The following is a 20,058-nucleotide window of genomic DNA, read 5'->3' as shown; positions in this document are numbered from 1 at the left end:
ATCTTCTTAGACATAATTTTCTAGACCGTATCTATCTATCTACTATACTAACTTTTTGTATATGTAAATTATAACATTGTATATGTGAACAATACTAGACATGAATAAATAATTTCAACCAATGGATTTAATACCACTATTAGATGTAAAAGACAATAAACAGCTAAAAAGAATAAGATAAAATAAAAAATAAGACACAAAAAAATTCACATAGCTTACCTAAATTAGGCTACATTCCCATACGAGTATGCGAGAATTTCATTAAAAAAAAAATAGAGAGATTACAACCACTTTACAGGAGATGAGAGCAATTATCATTCTCTTTACTACTAGTAAATACCTCACATAATCTTTCAGTAAACACCTTACAAAATGTATCACTCGCTTCTTGTCTCTTTTTCATCGTCCAAGGAAAGCTTTAAGCTTTAGGATGAAACCTCTTTCTAGATTAAGTATCAGCTCTGCTCTTATTTTTCCAAACTGCTATAATAATTATTTTTATTTTTAAAAAATAAAAAATTAGGCACCAATTCGGTGCCTAACTTTTTTGCAGCTACACGTTTTTTACGTCAACTTATCCTAAACTTATGAAAACCAACCCTCTTGAAAGATGTGAAAAAAAGAAAAAGAAAAAGAAAAAATACGCAATTCAAAGTGTGATTTATTAAAGAGGAGTACGTTCAAGTGCTGGAGGCCATGGCCATGCTCATGCTCATGCTCAATAATTAATATTCCCTTTGATTCAATTAATGTAGGAGTTAGGTCACCAACATAGTTGGCTTCGCCTTCTTTTTTTTTTATTTATTTTTTCTCATTTTTGTAGCCAAGATAATCATTCAATAATGTACAGTGACGTCGACCGTTTACTTCCAACGACCACTATCTCTAACCTTCTATTTTAGACTCTTCTAGTTACATCCTTGTATTTTATTTTTTTTGCATTTATGACCTTGTATTTTACCTATTTGTTTTCTTTCTATTCTCTTTAGATCTTTGTTGACGGTCTTTTTTTTTCTTTTGTTAATGAGGTTGGACCTGGTCAAACTGAGGTAACGATTGAAAAATTATTATTGTATTGTTATTTTTTAAAATTTATTTTTCACATTATCATATTGTATTGAAATGATTTAAAATAATAAAAAAAACTAAAGATTTTTAAAGGGTTTTTTTACTGAAAAAAAACACTGTAAACCTATGAATCATAATTTTTAGACCCACTCTGGTTCCAAGGTTCGAGTTTCGAGTTTTGACAAGGTCATTCGAGTCAATTTTTTTTTAAAAAAAATCAAAACAATATCGTTTTAGTAAGAAAAAAAAAAACAAAACTCAACGGCTTGTAATCAGGTTTTTGACCGAGTCATCTGAGTCACATCAAATTTTTTTTTTCCTTGTTTATTTTTAACCCGGGTCAGCCGAATCTCAGATCAACCCACTGAATAGAATCAGATTTTATAACTATAGTTCAAATACATAAATCTTTTTTATATTACTATTTTCAGATATTTCTTCACTGTCTTATAGCCTCAGACGCAAGTGTGTAGAAATCGAAGATTGACGTGGACTGTTAAAAACGCTTAAGAAAGACGCGATCAATTAAAACAAGCATTTGAGAATTGCAACTCTCTTCACACTTTGGATTTTGGGAATGTTTTTGCAGCCTGTCTAAATCAAGGTAGGTTCTCATTTATTTTGGTTTGGGTGTCTTGCTGGGAAAGACTCGGCACCAAAAAAAAAATCAAAATGATTATTTTTTCGGTTTTTTTATCATTTATTTGGATTATTTGAAGAATTCAGAGTATCCTATTATTTATTTATTTTTGTTGACCAAAATGTCCTGTTATTATTTATTTATTTTTTTACAAGAACACGCAACTGATATCTTTATTATAATAATTCTTATTCAGGGAAATTGGGTATGGAGAAATAGACTATTTTCGATGTTTGAAGCATCCGTACAACAAAAAAGAAAACCCAAAACTCCAGCATAAGGATCCAATTGAGAGAGAAAAACTAATTGAGGACAAGATTGATACTCACCAAATAGTCTGGAGGCTTGCCTTATGATCTAAATGTTGGGGCCCACCATCGTCAAAAGTCCAGCCTTACACGGTTTACCCATTCGTGGAACGCCAGTCGGCAACAAACCCCCACCAGGTTTCGTCTTCTCACAGAGACAATGATGCAATACAAGGGTGTGTTTATATGGTTGAAGTTGAGTTTCTTTTTTTATTTTTTTCATACTTTTTAGACCTTGTGGTTGATCGTTATAAAATTTGAGTTTTGGATTTTAATTGGATTGTTTGGGTTAAATTTTTTTTAATTAAAATAATATTATTTAAAAAAAATTAACGGATTACAATCGGGTCTTACTAAGTTAACCCATTGAATCAGCCGAATCATAACAAAAAAATTTTTTTTTTAAGTCATGCCAAAACTATCATTTTGTGTATAAAATTTATTAAAATAATTTATAAAAAACAAAAATAATTATATTTTATAACTAAATTTCATACATAATTAAATTGTATCCAATTTAATTCTCAACTTCAATCACGAAAATAAACATTCAATCACGAAAATAAACACACTCTAGCAAGACTTTTTACCCACTCTCTCTCTCTATCTTCAAACGACTCTTTCTTCCTACTTCACCTACATCAACCTTCTCACCTTTTCTTTCTCTTGAAACACTATCAATTTCAATTCTTTTCTTTCTCAATCCTTTGAACTCTCTTTCCCATGGCGACCCTTTTCAGTTCTGCTCATTCTTTTCATGTTCGTCACCACAAGTTTCCATTTTTGTTTTTGCTGTTCTTGTTTGTGCTGATAGAAAGCTGTTCTGGGTTTGGAACATTCGGTTTTGATATTCATCACCGGTTTTCTGACCCGGTTAAAGGGATGTTTGGTGTTGATGGATTGTTGCCAGTGAAAGATAGTGTTCCATATTTTCAAGTTATGGCTCAACGTGATAGAGTTATTCATGGCCGTAGATTGGCTACTAGTACTGGCGGTGATAATAAAAATAATAAAACACCACTTACTTTCTATTACGGGAACGAGACTTATCGGATTGATAGTTTGGGATTGTAAGTTCCTCTCACTTTTAGTTGAGTGTTTTTTTCCCAGAGTTTTTGTTTGTGTTTGGCTGCTGGGAAAGAAAAGAAAACGAAAGGAAAGGGAAAAGGAAAAGGTAACAGAAGGAACGGTTGTGTTTCCTTGTATAGCAACGGCCTATTTGGTTACATGTTTACTTTGTCCTTTTGAGCATCAACTCCTATTAGGAAAAGAAGAAAAAAAACCTCCAAGTATTTGCTTTCATTATTTTTCTTTTTTTATTGAAATTAATTCTAAGGCTCAATTTTCTTGGCAACCAAACATGGGATTTAGGTTATTACGTGTATTTAGATGATTATTATTCTGGCTAATCTGTACTGTGTTTGTTCAAATTGTTTCAGTTTACATTATGCTAATGTTTCGGTTGGAACACCAAGTGTGTCATTTCTTGTGGCCCTAGACACTGGAAGTAACCTCTTGTGGTTGCCATGTGATTGTTCCAGTTGTGTGCATAGCCTAAGATCACCATCAGGAACGGTAGGTCAATTATTTTGAATTTTCTAGTTGATTCTAGTTCAATTGAGAACTTAATTTGATTTTGACATCAGTATTGTTGAGAATGCTTATGATTTTAGTTGTTGACGCTTGAATTCTCTTTGAAGTTAAGCTGTCAATTTTTTGGTGTTGCTGTTTGACTGGTGATGAATGCTTGCTCTGAGTGATTAGAGAATCCAGTTCTGCATCCTAGATTGCAGATAATTTTTAGCCACGAGTGACGATTTATCACCATTTGAATTTGGACTCTACTAACTGGAAAATTTTCAATTCAAATGAAATCTTGAATCAGCTGTTGTGGTGATTACATCTACTAATTTGATCGTTTATGATACTAGCACTTCCACAATTACCAACTTAGTTTTTTTCTAAACAGGTAAAGCTCAATATCTACAGTCCGAATACATCCTCAACAAGCGAAAAGGTCCCCTGCAACAGCACCTTGTGCTCACAAACACAGCGTAATCGATGCCCTAGTGATCAGAGCAATTGTCCTTATCAAGTTGTATATCTTTCTAATGGCACTTCGACAACTGGGTACTTCGTACAGGATTTATTGCACCTGATCAGCGATGATAGTCAATCAAAAGCTGTTGATGCAAAAATTACTTTTGGGTAGGTAATTTCCACTTGGCTGTTATAAATCAGGAAATGCATTTCAGACCACCCACATGGATTTTGGAAATGGCATGATACCCAAGTACCTTGATAGTGAATATGATAGAGTTGTTAGCCCTTGGTTTTAATTGGAGAACCTGGAGTAAGATTGGATATGGTTAACCCCAGGTACCAAAGTTCTTTCATATGGATTTTGGTGATGTGAAAGATCACTTGTATGTGAGAAACCACACTAGATGTCAGTCATGTGCTATCAGAAACTTGAGGGCGTCTGGTGCATGTATTCTTTTTTTGATGGACTGGAATCATTTCTCTCATTTCCATAACCTTGCTCCTCATTCTTAATTTTGTTTCAAAATCTGTTCCAGCAATTTTTACTTATAAATGTGCTATGCTTTTGCAGTTGTGGTAAAGTTCAAACGGGTACTTTTTTGACTGGTGGAGCTCCCAATGGCTTGTTTGGACTTGGCATGTCTAATATATCTGTGCCTAGTACTTTGGCACATAATGGATATACTTCTGGTTCATTTTCCATGTGTTTTAGCCCTGATGGGATTGGTAGAATCAGTTTTGGTGACAAAGGAAGCACAGGCCAAGGAGAAACATCTTTCAATCAAGGGCAACCACGAAGGTACTCACTTCTTGAATCTTGATGTGCAGACTTTTTCTTTTTTATCTGCCTTCCATGCCTGTTGTGCTTATTTTTTGAAAACTTGTTACCAGTTCGCTTTACAACATCAGCATCACTCAAACAAGTATTGGTGGACAAGCTAGTGATCTTGTTTATAGTGCTATTTTCGATTCCGGTACCTCATTTACATACCTGAATGATCCAGCTTATACACTTATAGCGGAGAGTGTAAGTAGTTTTAGTAGTGAGTTTTGATATTTGCTTGACTTCCTACCTTTTGTGTACTTATTACTTGTGCTATTTTTGCAGTTCAATAACATGGTAAATGAAACACGTCACTCATCTACTGAAGTCCCTTTTGATTATTGTTATGATATAAGGTCATTTATATCCGCACAAATTCTCCTGTTTTCGTGTGCTTAGTGTTCTGTAATCCCGCAGGCACTGACTTCCAATTAAAATGCAGTGCTAATCAAACTGAGCTGACAATTCCCACAGTGACTCTAGTAATGAGCGGTGGAGACTACTTTAACGTAACAGACCCCATAGTAGTAGTTCAACTTTCGGTAAGGATGCCTCCATTTGTCTGATATCTTATTCCTGCTTCTTGGAAAACAAGTTTATTCTTGCGAACTGCAGGATGTTTCAGCTGTATATTGTCTCGGTATGATCAAGAGTGGAGATGTGAACATCATTGGACGTGAGTATCTTACTATCTATAGTTTTCCTTATTTTTGGAATTTATTCTTCATTACATTCTGTACCCTTTTTTAATTTATTAATTTATGGATTTTTTGTGTTGGGGGATGTTTCTGGGGAACCATAATTTCTTCAATCTCATGCTAGACAAATAAGTTTTGCAAAGTGTGAAAGTTGGTTAGGTTTTGTTTCTTAAGATTAACACTATTTTTTAAGATAAGACTTGGAAACAATAAACAAAACTTTGAATTAGCAAGTCTAAACTTGGCATCAATTTCTTAATGTGTGCAGTGAGAAACTGTCCCTTACATTATCAAAACTTATCTCCTTGCAGAAAATTTCATGACTGGTCATCGCATAGTTTTCGATCGCGAGAGGATGATTTTGGGTTGGAAGCCATCTAACTGTGAGTATTTTTCCCGTTTTGGATTGGATCTCTAAAATCAAACTCCATTTTTCCTCTTCATTTCGTTACTAGTTGTTCTACCTAATGAGATTTCTTTTTGTCCCCAGGTTATGATAACATTGATACCAACACTCTGGCTGTATCCCCAAATACTGCAGTGCCTCCTGCTACTGCAGTTAACCCAGAAGCCACATCAACTCAAATACCAGCACCATCACCTCCTGGTGGGAGTCATTCACCGCGGTCCAAACCGTTTAATTTCACATTAATGATGACCCTAGCTCTATTCTTTGCTATTGTTTGATTTTTTTCTTTTTCTTAGTGTTCACAACTTCAGGCATTCGTTTTCCAGTTATTGTATACACCAGGATGGAAGCATTTTTGGCTTCCTATTATTTTTTATTCTTAGTCTTGGATCATAGTAACATGACTCGATGCTGGGGTTGTAAATATATTTTGATTATAAACAGACAATTGATATGATACAGTTACAAAATTACATTCTGGTTATAGCTCACTAGGGGTGTTCACGGTTCGGTTCGGTTTAAACTAAAAAAACCAACCGAACCGAATTACAACATATTTGTAAAAAATTAACCGGACCGGAAACCGGTTCAAACTGAACTGGTCTGGTTCGGTTAAATCCGGTTTTTTAAGGAAAAAACCGGGAAACCTAATCCCATGGGTTTTTTTGGTTTTTTTTTTAAATTGGCTTACGGTGGGCAGGAATTCACTTCAAAGAAAGACAACCATGGTATATAGCGATTGTTTATGCATGATCAGCAATGTTCTTTCCCCGGCCAATCTGGTCTACACATTGTGAACTCCAAGCTGGGGTTCTTGCAATCCAAACTAGACCCCAAGTAGCTTTTCGGCCTAGTCGAATCGCTTTCCTGCAGTATTAATTAAGAGAAGTGCATGCCACCTCTTGTAAGTAACCAGTCAAGCAAATCCATGTAATTAAACTCTTATCCCCATATGTTAGATTTCTGGAAGTTTTGAAAAATCTTCAAGGAATTCTAGACTTTGGGATGATACCTCCATTAGTTGTCCAGATCTTTGTTGTGACTGGAACGTTCTTTGTCTGTGCCCATCCATGTCGTTGGAGTTTGTTTGCAGCCATGCTTCCCTACCACTGAAATGTAACATATATAATTGAATTAGCTTGAAATTATATTGACACGGTGCACAACAATATCTTTACTTGATGGATGCGGAGATGTGGGTTATTTACTTGTTAATCAGCTTAAGAAGAGATAGATGCAGAGAAAATGTTAGGTTTGGTGTGGGCGGCGGCTGCAGAAGAGATAGAGCTAGAGAACAGATATATGCGGAGATGTGGGTAAGAGGCAGAGAAGATGAAAAATTTAGGTTTGATGTGGGCGGCGGTTGCAGAAGTAAATTGTAATGTTAGGTTTAGGTTTACACTTTATTGTACTAGTTAATATTTATACTAGGTCAGTAGGTTGTTTCTTCTGGCTTTATTTTTTCGGGTAGCCGGTTCGGTGGTCAAACCAAAACCAAACCAAACCAAAAAGAGTTTTGGTTTTGACAATCGATTTAATCAGTTTTTTATCTCAGTTCGGTTTTCTCGGTTCTCGGTTAATTTTCCATCAGTTTTCTCGGTTACTCACAGTGCACTTCTGTATCGTTCATGTCCCATTTCTCTTTCTGAGAGTTAGCATTCGTCCTTCCAATCGACTTGTAGTGAGAAGAAAAATACTCATAGAAGCTAACCCAAAGGAGGCCAGAAAGGTCAAAAGGCCGGGCCACTAGCAAACCCATAAATAAGCATATTAGGAAAACAACCTCTTTTCGTTCTTTTATTCAACTTTCTTGCACTCTATGAATAATCTGTCAACTCTCTTTGAAATGCAATCTACGGATAGTTAGTCCTCTATCCTGAATAGATCTTACAAGCTCCAAACATGAAATACGATCCTAAACACGCTTCCACAGGCATGATAAGGAAACTCTACCAGCCAAAAAAATGGGGGCCAAAAGCCTTCCATGAGTTGCAACGATATGAGCAGACTGAATTGCCTTCACTTCCCATCTGCTCTTGCACAACATTGCGAGCAGAAAAGAAAAATAATCTCAAATTCTCTACTATTCATTTTTTCAAAACTTTGGCCTTCTTTGCTGATTGAACCAAGGTTGGGAGCTCAGTCTTCTCCGTTTCCTTCAACCCTTTAGGTTGTAATTTTTTATCCTTGGTGTTGGAGGACAACTGAACTTGCTTGGACTTCATCTTGATGGATCTTACCAACGTTGATAACTCGTGCTTCTCTTTCCTTTCTGGCAAACCATCGGATATCATATACTCATTTCTGTCCATTGCAGGATCATCAGATAGCAACTGAGCTTTTTCAGCCTGTTTCTCATTCTCTCCTTCCACCAATTGTTGCTCACCACTCTTCTGTGGTTTCAGTGTCAGCTGCCTTGCATAGACTGCACTCCTGCAACACCAAAAACAGATTTTAGTTACAGTACAAGAGGCAGGCTATTAAAACCTTCCAAATCAGTAGTGGAGGACAACCAGTTTGCAATCAATAACATTGGAATAATCATTAGCATACTTGGGCACAAGCAAGCAGTTTGATCAACACACATCACGATACCATGTCCAGTAGCTTGAAGAAATCAAGTAGTACAGAGGAAGTACCTTTTGAACTGTGGATCTGTGGGATCCAATGCAAAGAGAGGTGACGTGAAAAGAGCAGAAAACCGAGGGTCATCCAAATTAGAAGTGGGTATTTTGTCCTCATCAGGAACTTCTTTTCCCTTTTTCCCTTTTGCCTTTTTAGGTTTTAAATTATATCCCTTCAGACCTTTTTTGCCCCCCTTATCATCAGCAAGTAGTAACTCGAGCTCTGCTTTGCTTGCCTCTGCCTCCCTATCTGTATCCTGAAGTTGCTTTTCTTCTTTGTTTTTCTTACCTTGGTAGTCCTTGTTGTTAACTTTTTTGACTGATGGCTCTTCAATAAAGAAGTCATCTGGTTGTTCTATCCCTTCCATTCCTTCTTCATCAGTATCACTATTGTCCTCTTCTGAAGAATACTTGGATTGATTTTTTCGAGCCTTCTTTTTCTCACGCCTTTTCCTGAGATATGCCTCCCAAACAGTTTCTGATTTTTTATCCTTCTTTTCTAGGATACGCTTGCTTAAATCCTCTAAGCCAGTATTGAAAGTAACCTCCATATCCTGACCCTCCTCTTGGTCTTCATCTGAACCATCACCAGACTGGATTAAAGCACGGTACTTGTCTCGTTTCTTATGCTTTTTATCTGATTCATCTTCCATGCCATTATCAGCTTCATCATTGTCAGTTTCACTCTCATCAGAAGCTAGAAACTCCTTCAACTCCAATTCAGCTAGCTATATGAAAAAAGAACCCGTGTCACTATAGAAGCATTAAGAACATACCAATTTAACAACTCAAAAGCTTTTCTATCAAGTTGAACAGAGCATTATATTGATTCCCACTGTTTCTGGCATGCAAATTTGTCTTTGATTTACTAATTGTTGCTTCTTTCACATATCTTATGACAAGGGCTTTCATCAATGCTGAGTTATAAATGCAAATATATGATTTCAGAAGATGGTTGAACATAAACCAAGAACCACATGACTTTCAGAAAATGGTAAAATATAAGGAATATATATTTGCAAACCAGTAGATCCAGAGTACAGGCAGGAAATTGGCATTCCTTTACATTTTTCCTAACAATTTTTAATTTTAATCGAGTATATTCATTAAAGAAAATAAAAATCAAGTAGCATCTCAAGTCAGACAGCGAAAGAATGCACTTTCTATCACTCATTCCAGTCAAATATATGATTATAAAAATTCACAGGGAGTATCCAGCACAAGTGAAGAGGTAGACTCAGATCAAGCTACCTACCTGGTCAGCATTAAATTTTTGTTTCAAGGTCTTCACACGCTGTGGTTCATCTTCATCCCAAGAAACAGGAATGTTACTGTGCTGCAGTGCTTTAGTATGGAAATCCAGCCCCTCATAGCCCAAAGGCGCCTGAGCAAAAAGTGAAGATCATTAGCACCAGTAGTTTCAGCCTCCTTTTTTATTGCTAAATTATTTAGAATACAAAATTTCAAATGCAGGAGAAAAAAAAATCTTTTTGCTTCTGCAAAATGTACTTTTAATTTGTACACAGAATGGTCCCTATAGAAACAAATTTCCTGGCCTTGGATGCATATTTGGCCATGTAAGACTCTGTCAATGTACATGCAATTATCATGAATACAGAAACCCATCATCAATAGAGAATCGAAACACATATACCTCTGTGGCAACATCACGAGGTGGGTGTTTAAAATCCATAGAGTCAGGAATAAATCTGAGATCAAGCACATTGGAAGATCTTTCAAACTCAACTCCATCACAAGATTTGTAAAGACAATCTGCTGTTGCAACTGAATCACATTCCACCACAGCATAGTAGTACCTGAGGAGAATGGCACACACAATAAATCCATAATCAAAGAAGGAAAAACAGGGGTGGCAGTCGAATGTACTGAACAGTCTGCACACTGCGTGTTAATGGAGGCAGCAACCACAATTTTGCATCTGGATTGGGCAAGTACAGATTAGCCAAGGACATCGTTGCATATATATTGGGAAAGTACAGATCAGTCCAATTTATATTTCAAAAGAGAAACAATTACAAACATGATATACTGAAAAGTAACCATCAGCACACAAGATCCCTACAAATGACATTTAAGACCAATTAACTTGCAGCTTGGTGGTGCTCTTACATAAGCAAGATGGGTTAGGTCTCAGATTCAAGCCTCACCTTTGTCAAACCTTTAATAAAATCAGAGCCACCCATAAACAAATGATGTTTAAGAGAAATACAATGTCACAATATCATTCCCAACAGAATACATGACTAGCAGGACATATAAAACTGCCTAAGCAGTAAAAAAGTTCTGCTATAGCAACAGTGGCAACCAAAGAAGCATAATGTGCTTCATTCTAATAAAATACATAACAAACTTGGCAGAAAGCAAGGTCCAGGGTCTTTTCCTTCAATAGACCTGATTAAATTAGCCTTGTAAGCAACATGCTTCAGTAGAAATTTCTGTCCACCTTATCTGAACGGTTAAACATGAGGTCACTTGTGGAATAAAATGTACAAGCCAGTGATTAATTGGTTAATTTTATGCTTAGCTGTCTTCCTTTAAAAGACCCAGGTTGGAGAAGGATTAGGCTCAATGATGTTCTTGAAAACTTTTAGCAGGAAGAAATGTGTAGAAAAAGACACACGATTACCTTAGCCTACTTTTCTCATAAGCACGCAGCTTGTCATAGTCAATCTCATCATTGTCATCATCATCTTCATCGCTTTTCTCATTTTCATCATCGAATAAGCCAACAGGGCCACGGACTTCTTCCTCTTTCATGCGCTGAAGTCCAAATTCAGATGGGTAGACACTGACAGACAAAATTTGTCCTCCTTTTGGAAGAAATGAGCGTAATACAACGAATAAGTCAACCGCCTAGATTTTCAAAGAAAAAAGTCAGTTCAAGGGTATACCATACAAATACCTAGACGACAACAAAGTAAACCATGGAAGGATATAAACCAAAACTTATGCATAGAGCTCATTACAATAAGACAAGGCCCTTGTTACTAATAACATACTTATTCTTGCAAGCCCTCAGTCACAATTTCATTTTCGCCTTTTAAAAATACTCTTGCATAATTGAAAAGGAAAGATGGGGAAGGCTAGCTGCCATGAGCAGGATATTTATTACAGCTCATGAAAGAACAAGAGATATGAAAAACCTTTCACGTATTGCCTAATATGTAAGAATTATAGGTGTATAGAGCTCAAACACGCATAATTGCTTTCAATGACAAACATAATGGCTATTTCCAATTTTACGTTCTCCATATTTAAAGTCCTTTGAACAGGTGTAAGCAAAACTCAGCCCCAGACCTCTCAACAGCAAAGTGACTGAATACCCTATTGAGAAATTATCCTAGCTCATGATAATTCAAGGATGAACAAATTTTCTTGAATACTCAATTTAGTTCCTGAGAAACAGAAGGGGGAAAAATGAATGATGTTGTACACATGCACACTTCCATGTTGTAGTAAACTTCCAGATGCATTAAATTCTAGAAATTTGATAGCATTACCCTGACATGCCTCCAATCCATATTAACAACAGCAAGCCTCCGCGTTCCTTCTTCAATTACTGGTACATTTTCCACCTGTTGCATCCAGCAATCCAATACATAAAATACAGCCACTAAGTTCATTGTATAACAGGAAATCAAAGCAATAATTGGGCACATTTACTCTTCTGTATCTTTGATACTTCATTAGGTATCAAAAAGTATGAGGACAAACAAAACCTAGAATCATTTGGATTGTGTTTACCTGTGGAAAATCTGCAGATTTCCAGAAAAACTTAGAAATAGAAAATTAAAGAAAACACGTTTACAAATTAAGAATGAAAATTGTTTTCTTGAAAACAAGTTTTCTAATTCTCCACTTTTCCAGAAAATTGGAAAACACTAAGGTGGTTGTTTTCTAAATTCTTTAATATAAAAATACAGGTATTGTTTGGTTCACCTAATGTTTTACAGTCATTCCTTTAAATATTTTCAATTTAAGCCAAACATGACCCTTATTCTCTATTTTGAAAATTTTGTATTTAATGAACATGTTCTCTTTAGAATAAACAAAAAAACTATTTTCTAAAAGTAAACACAACCTTGACCCTCCATTTCTCAACAGCCAAACAATAACAATTAACGTCAAAAAATTTAAAAATAAGATAACATCACATGCAATTCTGTACTTTAAAAAAACTAATGCTAATTAGCAATTTGGGATCAAAAGTACAAAAATTAAACCGTTGATACAATTTCTACTCCAGACTCCTACATTCATCCTTACAACCACCGCACATACCATACTTTGAAGTTCTTCATTGACTAAAAACCAGGAAACATCAGCACTAAAAAGCGTAAAAAAATTGACCTTTTCATACAATGTTCGATTCTACTTTCCTCCATCCTATCAACAACTAAGCAATACCACTGGTTGGGAGTTTGCTACCAATTAACAAACACCTATAAAGATTAACATAAAAAAAGAGCAATAAAAAATAAGCCTTTACCACAACTTCCCTCTATTCTCTTAACAAAAGAACAATGCTAATGGTTATGAGTTCACTATTAATTTAAAAACAAGCAAATATCAGCACAAAAAGGAGTACCAACAAAAGAAACCCTTTAACACACATTTCCATTCTATTTCCCTCCATTTTCTCAACTACTAAACAGCATCATTGTCTAGAAACCTACTATAGTTAAAGATTCAAACTCCTTAAACTCAATTTTCATTCTAATTATCCCTCAGTTCTCTCAAAAACCAAAACAATAATAACAATTAACCCGACAAAACAAAAAAGATCAAAACCAACCTCAGCAAAAAGAAGAAGAAGAAATCATACCTCCACATTCTCCATATTCTCCTCCTCCTCATCACTACTACTACTACTACTACTACTCGTCTCCTCCTCTTCACTTCCACCCACATCATCATCACTCTCCGTCTCCAAATCCTCTAATTCATCACCCCCACTCTCTTCCTCCTCATCCTCCTCTTCACTGCTCAAAACCTCTTCTTTTCTTTTCCTCTTCTTCAAACCTTCTTCTTCTTCTTCTTCTTCGCTGCTCAAAACCTCATCTTTTCTCTTCTTCTTTGCATCTTTCGTATCTTCTTCTTCGATTCGGTAGTAATGACGAAGACTACTGTCAGTTTTTTGCCTCTTAGGTCTGCCTCGTTTATCTACCGGAGCAGACGATGTACCAAAATGCTTATCAGTGAACATACGATTGAACCGAGAGTCAATTGTCACTTTCGACTCTCTCTTCGGTACTCTCTGAAACCTCGGGTCTGTGTGTACGGATGCAAACCGTGGATCATCGCTCATCTCGTTTTTGCTCTTGCTCTTCTTTTTCGAACCCATGGTACAAGTTTCACGATAGAGGAGTGCGTGCGTGCGAGCGAGCAAGCTAGCGGTGGATTGCAAAACAGCGAATAGGAATTGTAGGTTGTTGTTTCTCTAAAACCCTAACCTGACGGGTTTTCGTTAGAGACCAGTGTTGTGTTTGGGCTCCTATACAATGCTTGTGGGCTTATGGGGTTGCTAGACTTTGATCACATGTAATGAATTCAATTTCTTGCATTCAAAGTTACGTTATGTAATTCTACTATGTATAAAAAAAATTACATAAATATCTCTACCCGACACCATTTAATTTTTTTTTTCCCTTGGAGTATTTAGGTTATTTTACTGTATATAAAAACATTGAATGAGCAAAAATACTCCCAAATAAATTAGTAATGATTTATGAATAAAATACTTATAATCCAAAGGTATTTATTTATTTACAGGAAGGACAAAATAATCATCATACTATAGTAGTGAATAGAAAAATATGATGGGGCATATAATAAATTTCTCGTGCCTTTTAGTATATTTGTTATTTGATCTCATGCTCTCAATTTTATTTTACAAAATACACCTTCCAGGTTTAAAACTTTGATCATCTCAATTTATTGTATACATAGCTCGTGCTACGTTATTGGGTGGACCATAACTTTTTTAAACATAAAAAAGAATATACAAACCACAAGAAACTCTTTGATAACCATCCTAGCAGTTCAACCTTGAAACAGCCAGACCTCACTCATTGCCTAGCTCGAACTTCAAATCAAACCATCTAAGGGTTGCCACAACATGATCGACTCAACTTTACGAGTCAAAAAAAAACCTGAACAACCATTATAAATATAATTTGACTTTTAAAAATAATTTTAAGATGATATTTTTAAAAAAAGACATTGAAACAACAATACATTGAATTGACTCGGGTCAACCCGTCAAATCCGTGAATTGGATCATAGACTCCATTTGGCTTAATAACTTTGTTTTTTTTTTGTTAGACTATTTTTTATTTAATTATATAATAAAAAATAGACACTCAATACTTTTTATACTAGGACATTTGTATGAGACTGTGACAACCTTATAGAAAATAAACTGAAATAAATTATGAAGCTTAATTCTTAAAATACTTTTTAAAAATGAGAAACGAAACAATGTTATTTATACTTTGTAAAATAAATGAAGAAATATATGAATTGATAAACAAAAAAAGTTGTTAGCATTAAAATATTGAAGTGTTAAGCAAATTTTCATAGTAGAAACAAAGAGATATATGCACATTCAAATATTTTATGTTGACTATCTTTTTTACTTTGATTATTTTCATTCATTTTCTCGTAGTTGTTAATTATTGTTCCAAATAAAAAATTATTTCTGTTTTTATGAAAAACAATTCTACAAATACAGCTAATTCGAATAAAATATAAAAGGAAAAAATTCAAGACAAATCAAACAAGTCTCTTTAAAATATCATGCAACTAAAAAACACTTAAAAAAATGAATCACTATTTTAAAACACAAATCCAATTCAATAAAAATAATTATTGGAAATGGATTTAAAAAAATTAGGTGTTTATAGGTCAAGCCCGCATGTATAACCTTCATAAAAAAGTTCAGGCATGTGCCTGGTATTCTTTTCCTCGGGGATGAAAGACGTCATCAACTCTTATTTTTAAGTGGGCAATAGGTACTGTTATATTTTTTTATTACCAAAGGTGACTGAAAAATCGAGGTTCAAGTTTTTGAAATCTAAAAAACCAATTTTGTATTGGAATTAATGAGACATGAAACTTCGTATCAAAACCCATAAGGCACTTCATGCTCAGCATGCATCCTTTCTATACAATCAAATACTTTTCAAAACCAATTCCTCTTCATGATTAGCCACACATTCTTTCTAAATTGACTAGCCTCTTGTAGTCTTAGATTGGTCACTCACCCCTTCTCGATAGATTGCCATACATCTTTTCTGTATTGATCGTGTGTTCCCACCTCGATGGACTAACCTTATATCCTTCTATGTTGAATTGATCACATGTCCCCTAGACTAGTCGTAAGTCATCTCTAAACTAGCTATATATCACTACCTCAATGGACTGACCTTGCATGCTCTCTCAGTGGACTGGTTGTGCATCTCCTTTAAAGAAGTTGTGTGCCCCATTTTAATGGACTGACCCTATGTATTTCTTTGATGGATTGACCATATATCGCTATTTAGTAGATTGGTCATGCATTCCCTTTAAACTAGTTGTATGCCCTCACCTTGATGGATTGACCATATATCCCTCTTAGTATACTAGTCGTGTATTCCCTTTAAACTAATTGTATGCCCTCACCTTGATGGATTGACCTCGTGTTCCTCATTGATAGATTGGTTATACATTCTCCTAGACTGGTCGAGTGTCCTTACTTTGATGAATTGTCCTTGTGTCTTTTTTTTAACAGAGTGGCCACATGTCTCCCTTAATAAACTAGTCATATGTCATTTCTCATTAATTGTTTGGACTTTTCCTTTCGTAGAACTAGCCATACATCTCTCCTTAATGGACTGGCTATGCATCCCTCCTTAAATGTTATACTCTTATACATGAATTGCAACTACGTAAAAGCATCACTATATATAATGGACGAGTAGCACCCTTTTTAGATGGACAATAAATATCGATCATATATGTACTTATTTCACCAAGTAATAATGCATATTGTTAATGCCATTACGTGTTTAGAACACATGAAATTCTATAAATTGATCATATGGTTGCGTCTTATAGAAGGAAAAACTCATACCTTAGGGATGAGATTTACAGTAGTCTCATTTATCTTCTAAAATATTATCTTTTAATCAGTTCAAAACTGCATACATCATGCAATTTGTCTATTTTGTGCTTGTCCCACAATTAACCCATGTGAGCTCAAAAGGTTATATAAAAAGCTTTGAATCCTAAGGTAAACTCTCTTCTCAATCTCTCTTTCTCTGGCTTTTCCACCTTATTTTGTAAACTCTTTACTATATAAACACGTATAATACATCCCAACTAGCTATTTGACCCGCATGACACCGTGAGTCAAATCATTTCTTTCTAACCCAAAAAATATTTAAATGCTAAGAAGTCTAAAATATAATGCATACTAGAAGATATATTTTTAAAATATTGGGGTTGTGACATACCAAATGATATATTTTAAAAAAATTAAGTCGGTGTCATATTGAATCGATATGGACCAACCCGTGACTCGAGTTATGAGACCGTAATAGCCTTATAAAACGTAAATGAAAACAAATTAGAAAAGTCAATTTCAATCAATCAAATATTAAATGATAAAAATAAAAAAATATTCAATTTGAAAAGGACAAAAAAACAACAACTAGGGTAGACCTAGGAAAAAGACCAAACTCGCGACTAGAATCATGAAAATGAGATTCCTTCATAGAAAACAAATACAAAAAAATTTAAAGGCAAGATCCTTACCAGCTCATTGTCAAATAATGATATTGAAAAAAAATTAATTTTAAAAAAGCAAAGAAAAAAAATTTAACCTACCCAAGTTCACTCGTTAAATCCACAACTTGGTCACGAGACCGAGATAATTTCATAGAAAAACAATACTTAAAAAAAATGCTAAGCAAAAAAAAGTATTTATCCTGCCATAACAAAAACAATATTGATATATGATTTTTTAAAAGAAAAAAAATATATTGATTTCATTTAAATGAAGTAAAAAAAAAATTCACATACACGTCGTCCGCCCAACCAAATTTTTTTATATATAGAAATGATGCATACGACTTGTTATTTGCATTTTGAGTTTTCAGCGATTCGTAGGTCACTAAGAAATCAGCGCTAGGGTTTTCCAACCATAAACATTCATTTTTGATCCTCTTTTGACCTAAAAACACCTACAAAACAATCTAGAAACCCACATAAACCCTCTAATGCCTTAAAACAATTAAAATATCGATCCAAAAATAAATAAAAACTAACTTGGAACCCAAAAATTTCTCAATGTCAAATTTATTTTTTAAGTAATTTCAAGATGAAATAACACCAAGCTAAATTCCCCTCGTGTAATGGAATCCGAGGACACTAAAATAGATTTTTTTAATGGCCATAATTGGTGCCAACAAGAACTTTCTCTCTTTATTATCGGTATGTGACTTTTTTTTTTCTTAATTCTCTAACCAGTGACTAAAAAACTAGGTAAAATGAAGTTTTATATCAAAATTGAATTTCAAAAAGACTAAAAATGTATCATTGAAAAACTAGAAGGACAAAAGTGAACTTTTTTGCATAAAATTTGAAATCACTATCTATTTTACTTTTTTTTCACTCTAATTCTCTATCTTTCAATTTTATCTTTAATTAATAATTTAACTTAAATTGATCTTAAATTTAGTTTTGAAATAATGAAATTAAAAAAATAAAAAAACACTCGATGCATAATAAGTTCATATTGCACTGAGTTTGTGTCTTCCATGGGAAAAGGTAACACCTTCTAGTGTTTGTTAATAAAGACTCTTTCCCTTCACTATCATGCTAACTTAGGTACTGAAGCATCCCTATTATTTCAAGTTACTTTCTTTTCTTTTATAAGTCTTTCTTTATATAAGAACCTTAATTTCACTATAATTGCAGTCCTCTTCATCATTATTATTTAAAAAAAAAACATTTTTTATTAGAGTTTTTTCCACCGTCTCATTAAGAATATTAGTTGTTGCCCTCCACAACATTACGAATGGCAATGAAATAGGTTATGCCTACCCCACCTACGCTTCATATTAATCGGATTTGGAGCAATTGAAAACATATTCTCTTTTTTTGGGCTCGAAGAGGATGTTTTGATAGTGATTATTTTTTAAAATATTTTATTTAAAATATTTATTTTAACATCAACCTATCAAAATAATCTAAAAACACTAAAAAGAAATTTAATTTAAAATAAAAAAATTAATTTTTTTCAAAAATACTTTTAAAACGCAAAAACAAACAGGTCGGCTATTACTTTTTAAAGTGTTTTTTACTTGGAAATAGATCAAAATAATATTTTTTTTATGTTTAAAAATATTTTTGATATCAGCACATCAAAATAATTTAAAAACACTAAAAACATATTAATTTAAAATAAAAAAATAAAATAAAATTTAAATTTTTTCAGAAACGCTTTTAAAATGCAAAAACAAATAGGCTGAAAGTGGGTTTGGAGATTTCACACTAATAAATAGAATATATAATATTTTGTAATTCCTACATAATTAAAAAGCAAATATTAAGTACATATATATATATATATAATTTTTTTAAAAAAACCTGCCATTACAATGTTAAATAAGAATAATATGACTATAACTAGCATTGCGCGGCAAATGAACACTATAATTTACTGTTAAACAGTGATAGGAGCTCCAATGCCAGGACAGCATGACACATTATTCTAAAGTCGTTTTGATCATATTCAAGAATAAAACGATTGAAATGTGTTTTTTTAATTCCACGTTAGTGTTACAAGAAAAAATAATCTCCTCGTTGGTTCGTGTTCATAGACTTGTTTTACAAGTTATTAGCAGATGACGAGCAGTAGAAATTAGAAGGCTCACGCGCAAAGAGAAAGAGCAGGCATATCTCCGCCTGTACAAGTCCCCAAATGAATAAAACAAAATCCCACCAGAGTCCAATTGCCGCTGCATGCTAGGCTCCAGCTGCGACGAATAAAGCTGAGACTTGAAAAACAAGCTTTGACTCTCACTGATAACTAATTTGATGGCTTAACCCTAACCACCTCCCGACATACCTTTTTCTGGTTACGGGCCCATTTGCTCAAAGGGACAAGCTTCCTAGATTGGTTTGTTTTACCTAAGCCGCCCTCAGCCAAAGCTCCGACGCAAAAGATGGCCGTAATAATTTAAGGGTCGGACAAATCCCAGTCAGTACATCATAAGAGTGTTGCAGCATTTGGATGATGATAGTGGGGTTCTGGACTCTTGGATCTCAATTCCTGAAATGAAGCCATCAAACATGTATACTACACAGTAATATAGTTATAGACTCGACCTGAAAATGACTTAATTAAAAAATTAGATTTCAAGTTACATGAATTAGTCG

General features: G+C 34.3%; 2 protein-coding genes and 1 long non-coding RNA gene across 3 annotated transcripts; 1 reads left to right on the top strand and 2 right to left on the bottom strand.

The window, feature by feature from the left end:
- Nucleotides 1-2,585: 2,585 nt before the first annotated feature.
- LOC133693318 (aspartyl protease family protein 1) lies at nt 2,586-6,462 on the top strand. The gene is made up of 10 exons (XM_062114504.1): nt 2,586-3,086; nt 3,456-3,591; nt 3,986-4,224; nt 4,631-4,858; nt 4,951-5,086; nt 5,168-5,238; nt 5,325-5,424; nt 5,498-5,558; nt 5,892-5,963; nt 6,071-6,462. Exons 1-10 carry the CDS (start codon nt 2,740-2,742, stop codon nt 6,265-6,267), a joined length of 1,587 nt encoding a protein of 528 aa, XP_061970488.1. The 5' UTR covers nt 2,586-2,739; the 3' UTR covers nt 6,268-6,462.
- A 19-nt stretch (nt 6,463-6,481) lies between these two features.
- On the bottom strand, nt 6,482-7,446 carry LOC133693319 (uncharacterized). Its single transcript, XR_009842110.1, has 3 exons — nt 7,198-7,446; nt 7,002-7,098; nt 6,482-6,856 (listed from the first exon to the last, which is right to left on the bottom strand). It is a non-coding gene; the product is annotated as an uncharacterized LOC133693319 (long non-coding RNA).
- A 313-nt stretch (nt 7,447-7,759) lies between these two features.
- LOC133695465 (pre-rRNA-processing protein esf1) lies at nt 7,760-14,138 on the bottom strand. The gene is made up of 7 exons (XM_062117477.1): nt 13,460-14,138; nt 12,135-12,209; nt 11,261-11,487; nt 10,268-10,430; nt 9,869-9,997; nt 8,629-9,341; nt 7,760-8,422 (listed from the first exon to the last, which is right to left on the bottom strand). The coding sequence occupies exons 1-7, from the start codon at nt 13,976-13,978 to the stop codon at nt 8,077-8,079; spliced, it is 2,172 nt and encodes a 723-aa protein (XP_061973461.1). The 5' UTR covers nt 13,979-14,138; the 3' UTR covers nt 7,760-8,076.
- Between the last annotated feature and the right edge of the window lie 5,920 nt (nt 14,139-20,058).

The sequence above is a fragment of the Populus nigra genome, chromosome 5 (assembly GCF_951802175.1).
Source record: "Populus nigra chromosome 5, ddPopNigr1.1, whole genome shotgun sequence".
Taxonomy (NCBI): Eukaryota; Viridiplantae; Streptophyta; class Magnoliopsida; order Malpighiales; family Salicaceae; genus Populus; species Populus nigra.
Note: the sequence above shows the minus strand (reverse complement) of the source record. Positions and strands in the feature narration are given on the sequence as shown.

Excerpts from the sequence above, each read along its gene's own strand:
- LOC133693318 (XM_062114504.1), top strand. The coding sequence starts at position 2,740 with ATGGCGACCCTTTTCAGTTCTGCTCATTCTTTTCATGTTCGTCACCAC. Across the intron at positions 5,087-5,167 it reads ATACACTTATAGCGGAGAGT|TTCAATAACATGGTAAATGA; the intron begins GTAAGTAGTTTT and ends CTATTTTTGCAG. Across the intron at positions 5,239-5,324 it reads GATTATTGTTATGATATAAG|TGCTAATCAAACTGAGCTGA; the intron begins GTCATTTATATC and ends ATTAAAATGCAG.
- LOC133695465 (XM_062117477.1), bottom strand. The coding sequence starts at position 13,978 with ATGGGTTCGAAAAAGAAGAGCAAGAGCAAAAACGAGATGAGCGATGAT. Across the intron at positions 11,488-12,134 it reads TGGATTGGAGGCATGTCAGG|GCGGTTGACTTATTCGTTGT; the intron begins GTAATGCTATCA and ends TTGAAAATCTAG. Across the intron at positions 9,998-10,267 it reads CTCGTGATGTTGCCACAGAG|GCGCCTTTGGGCTATGAGGG; the intron begins GTATATGTGTTT and ends CTTTTTGCTCAG.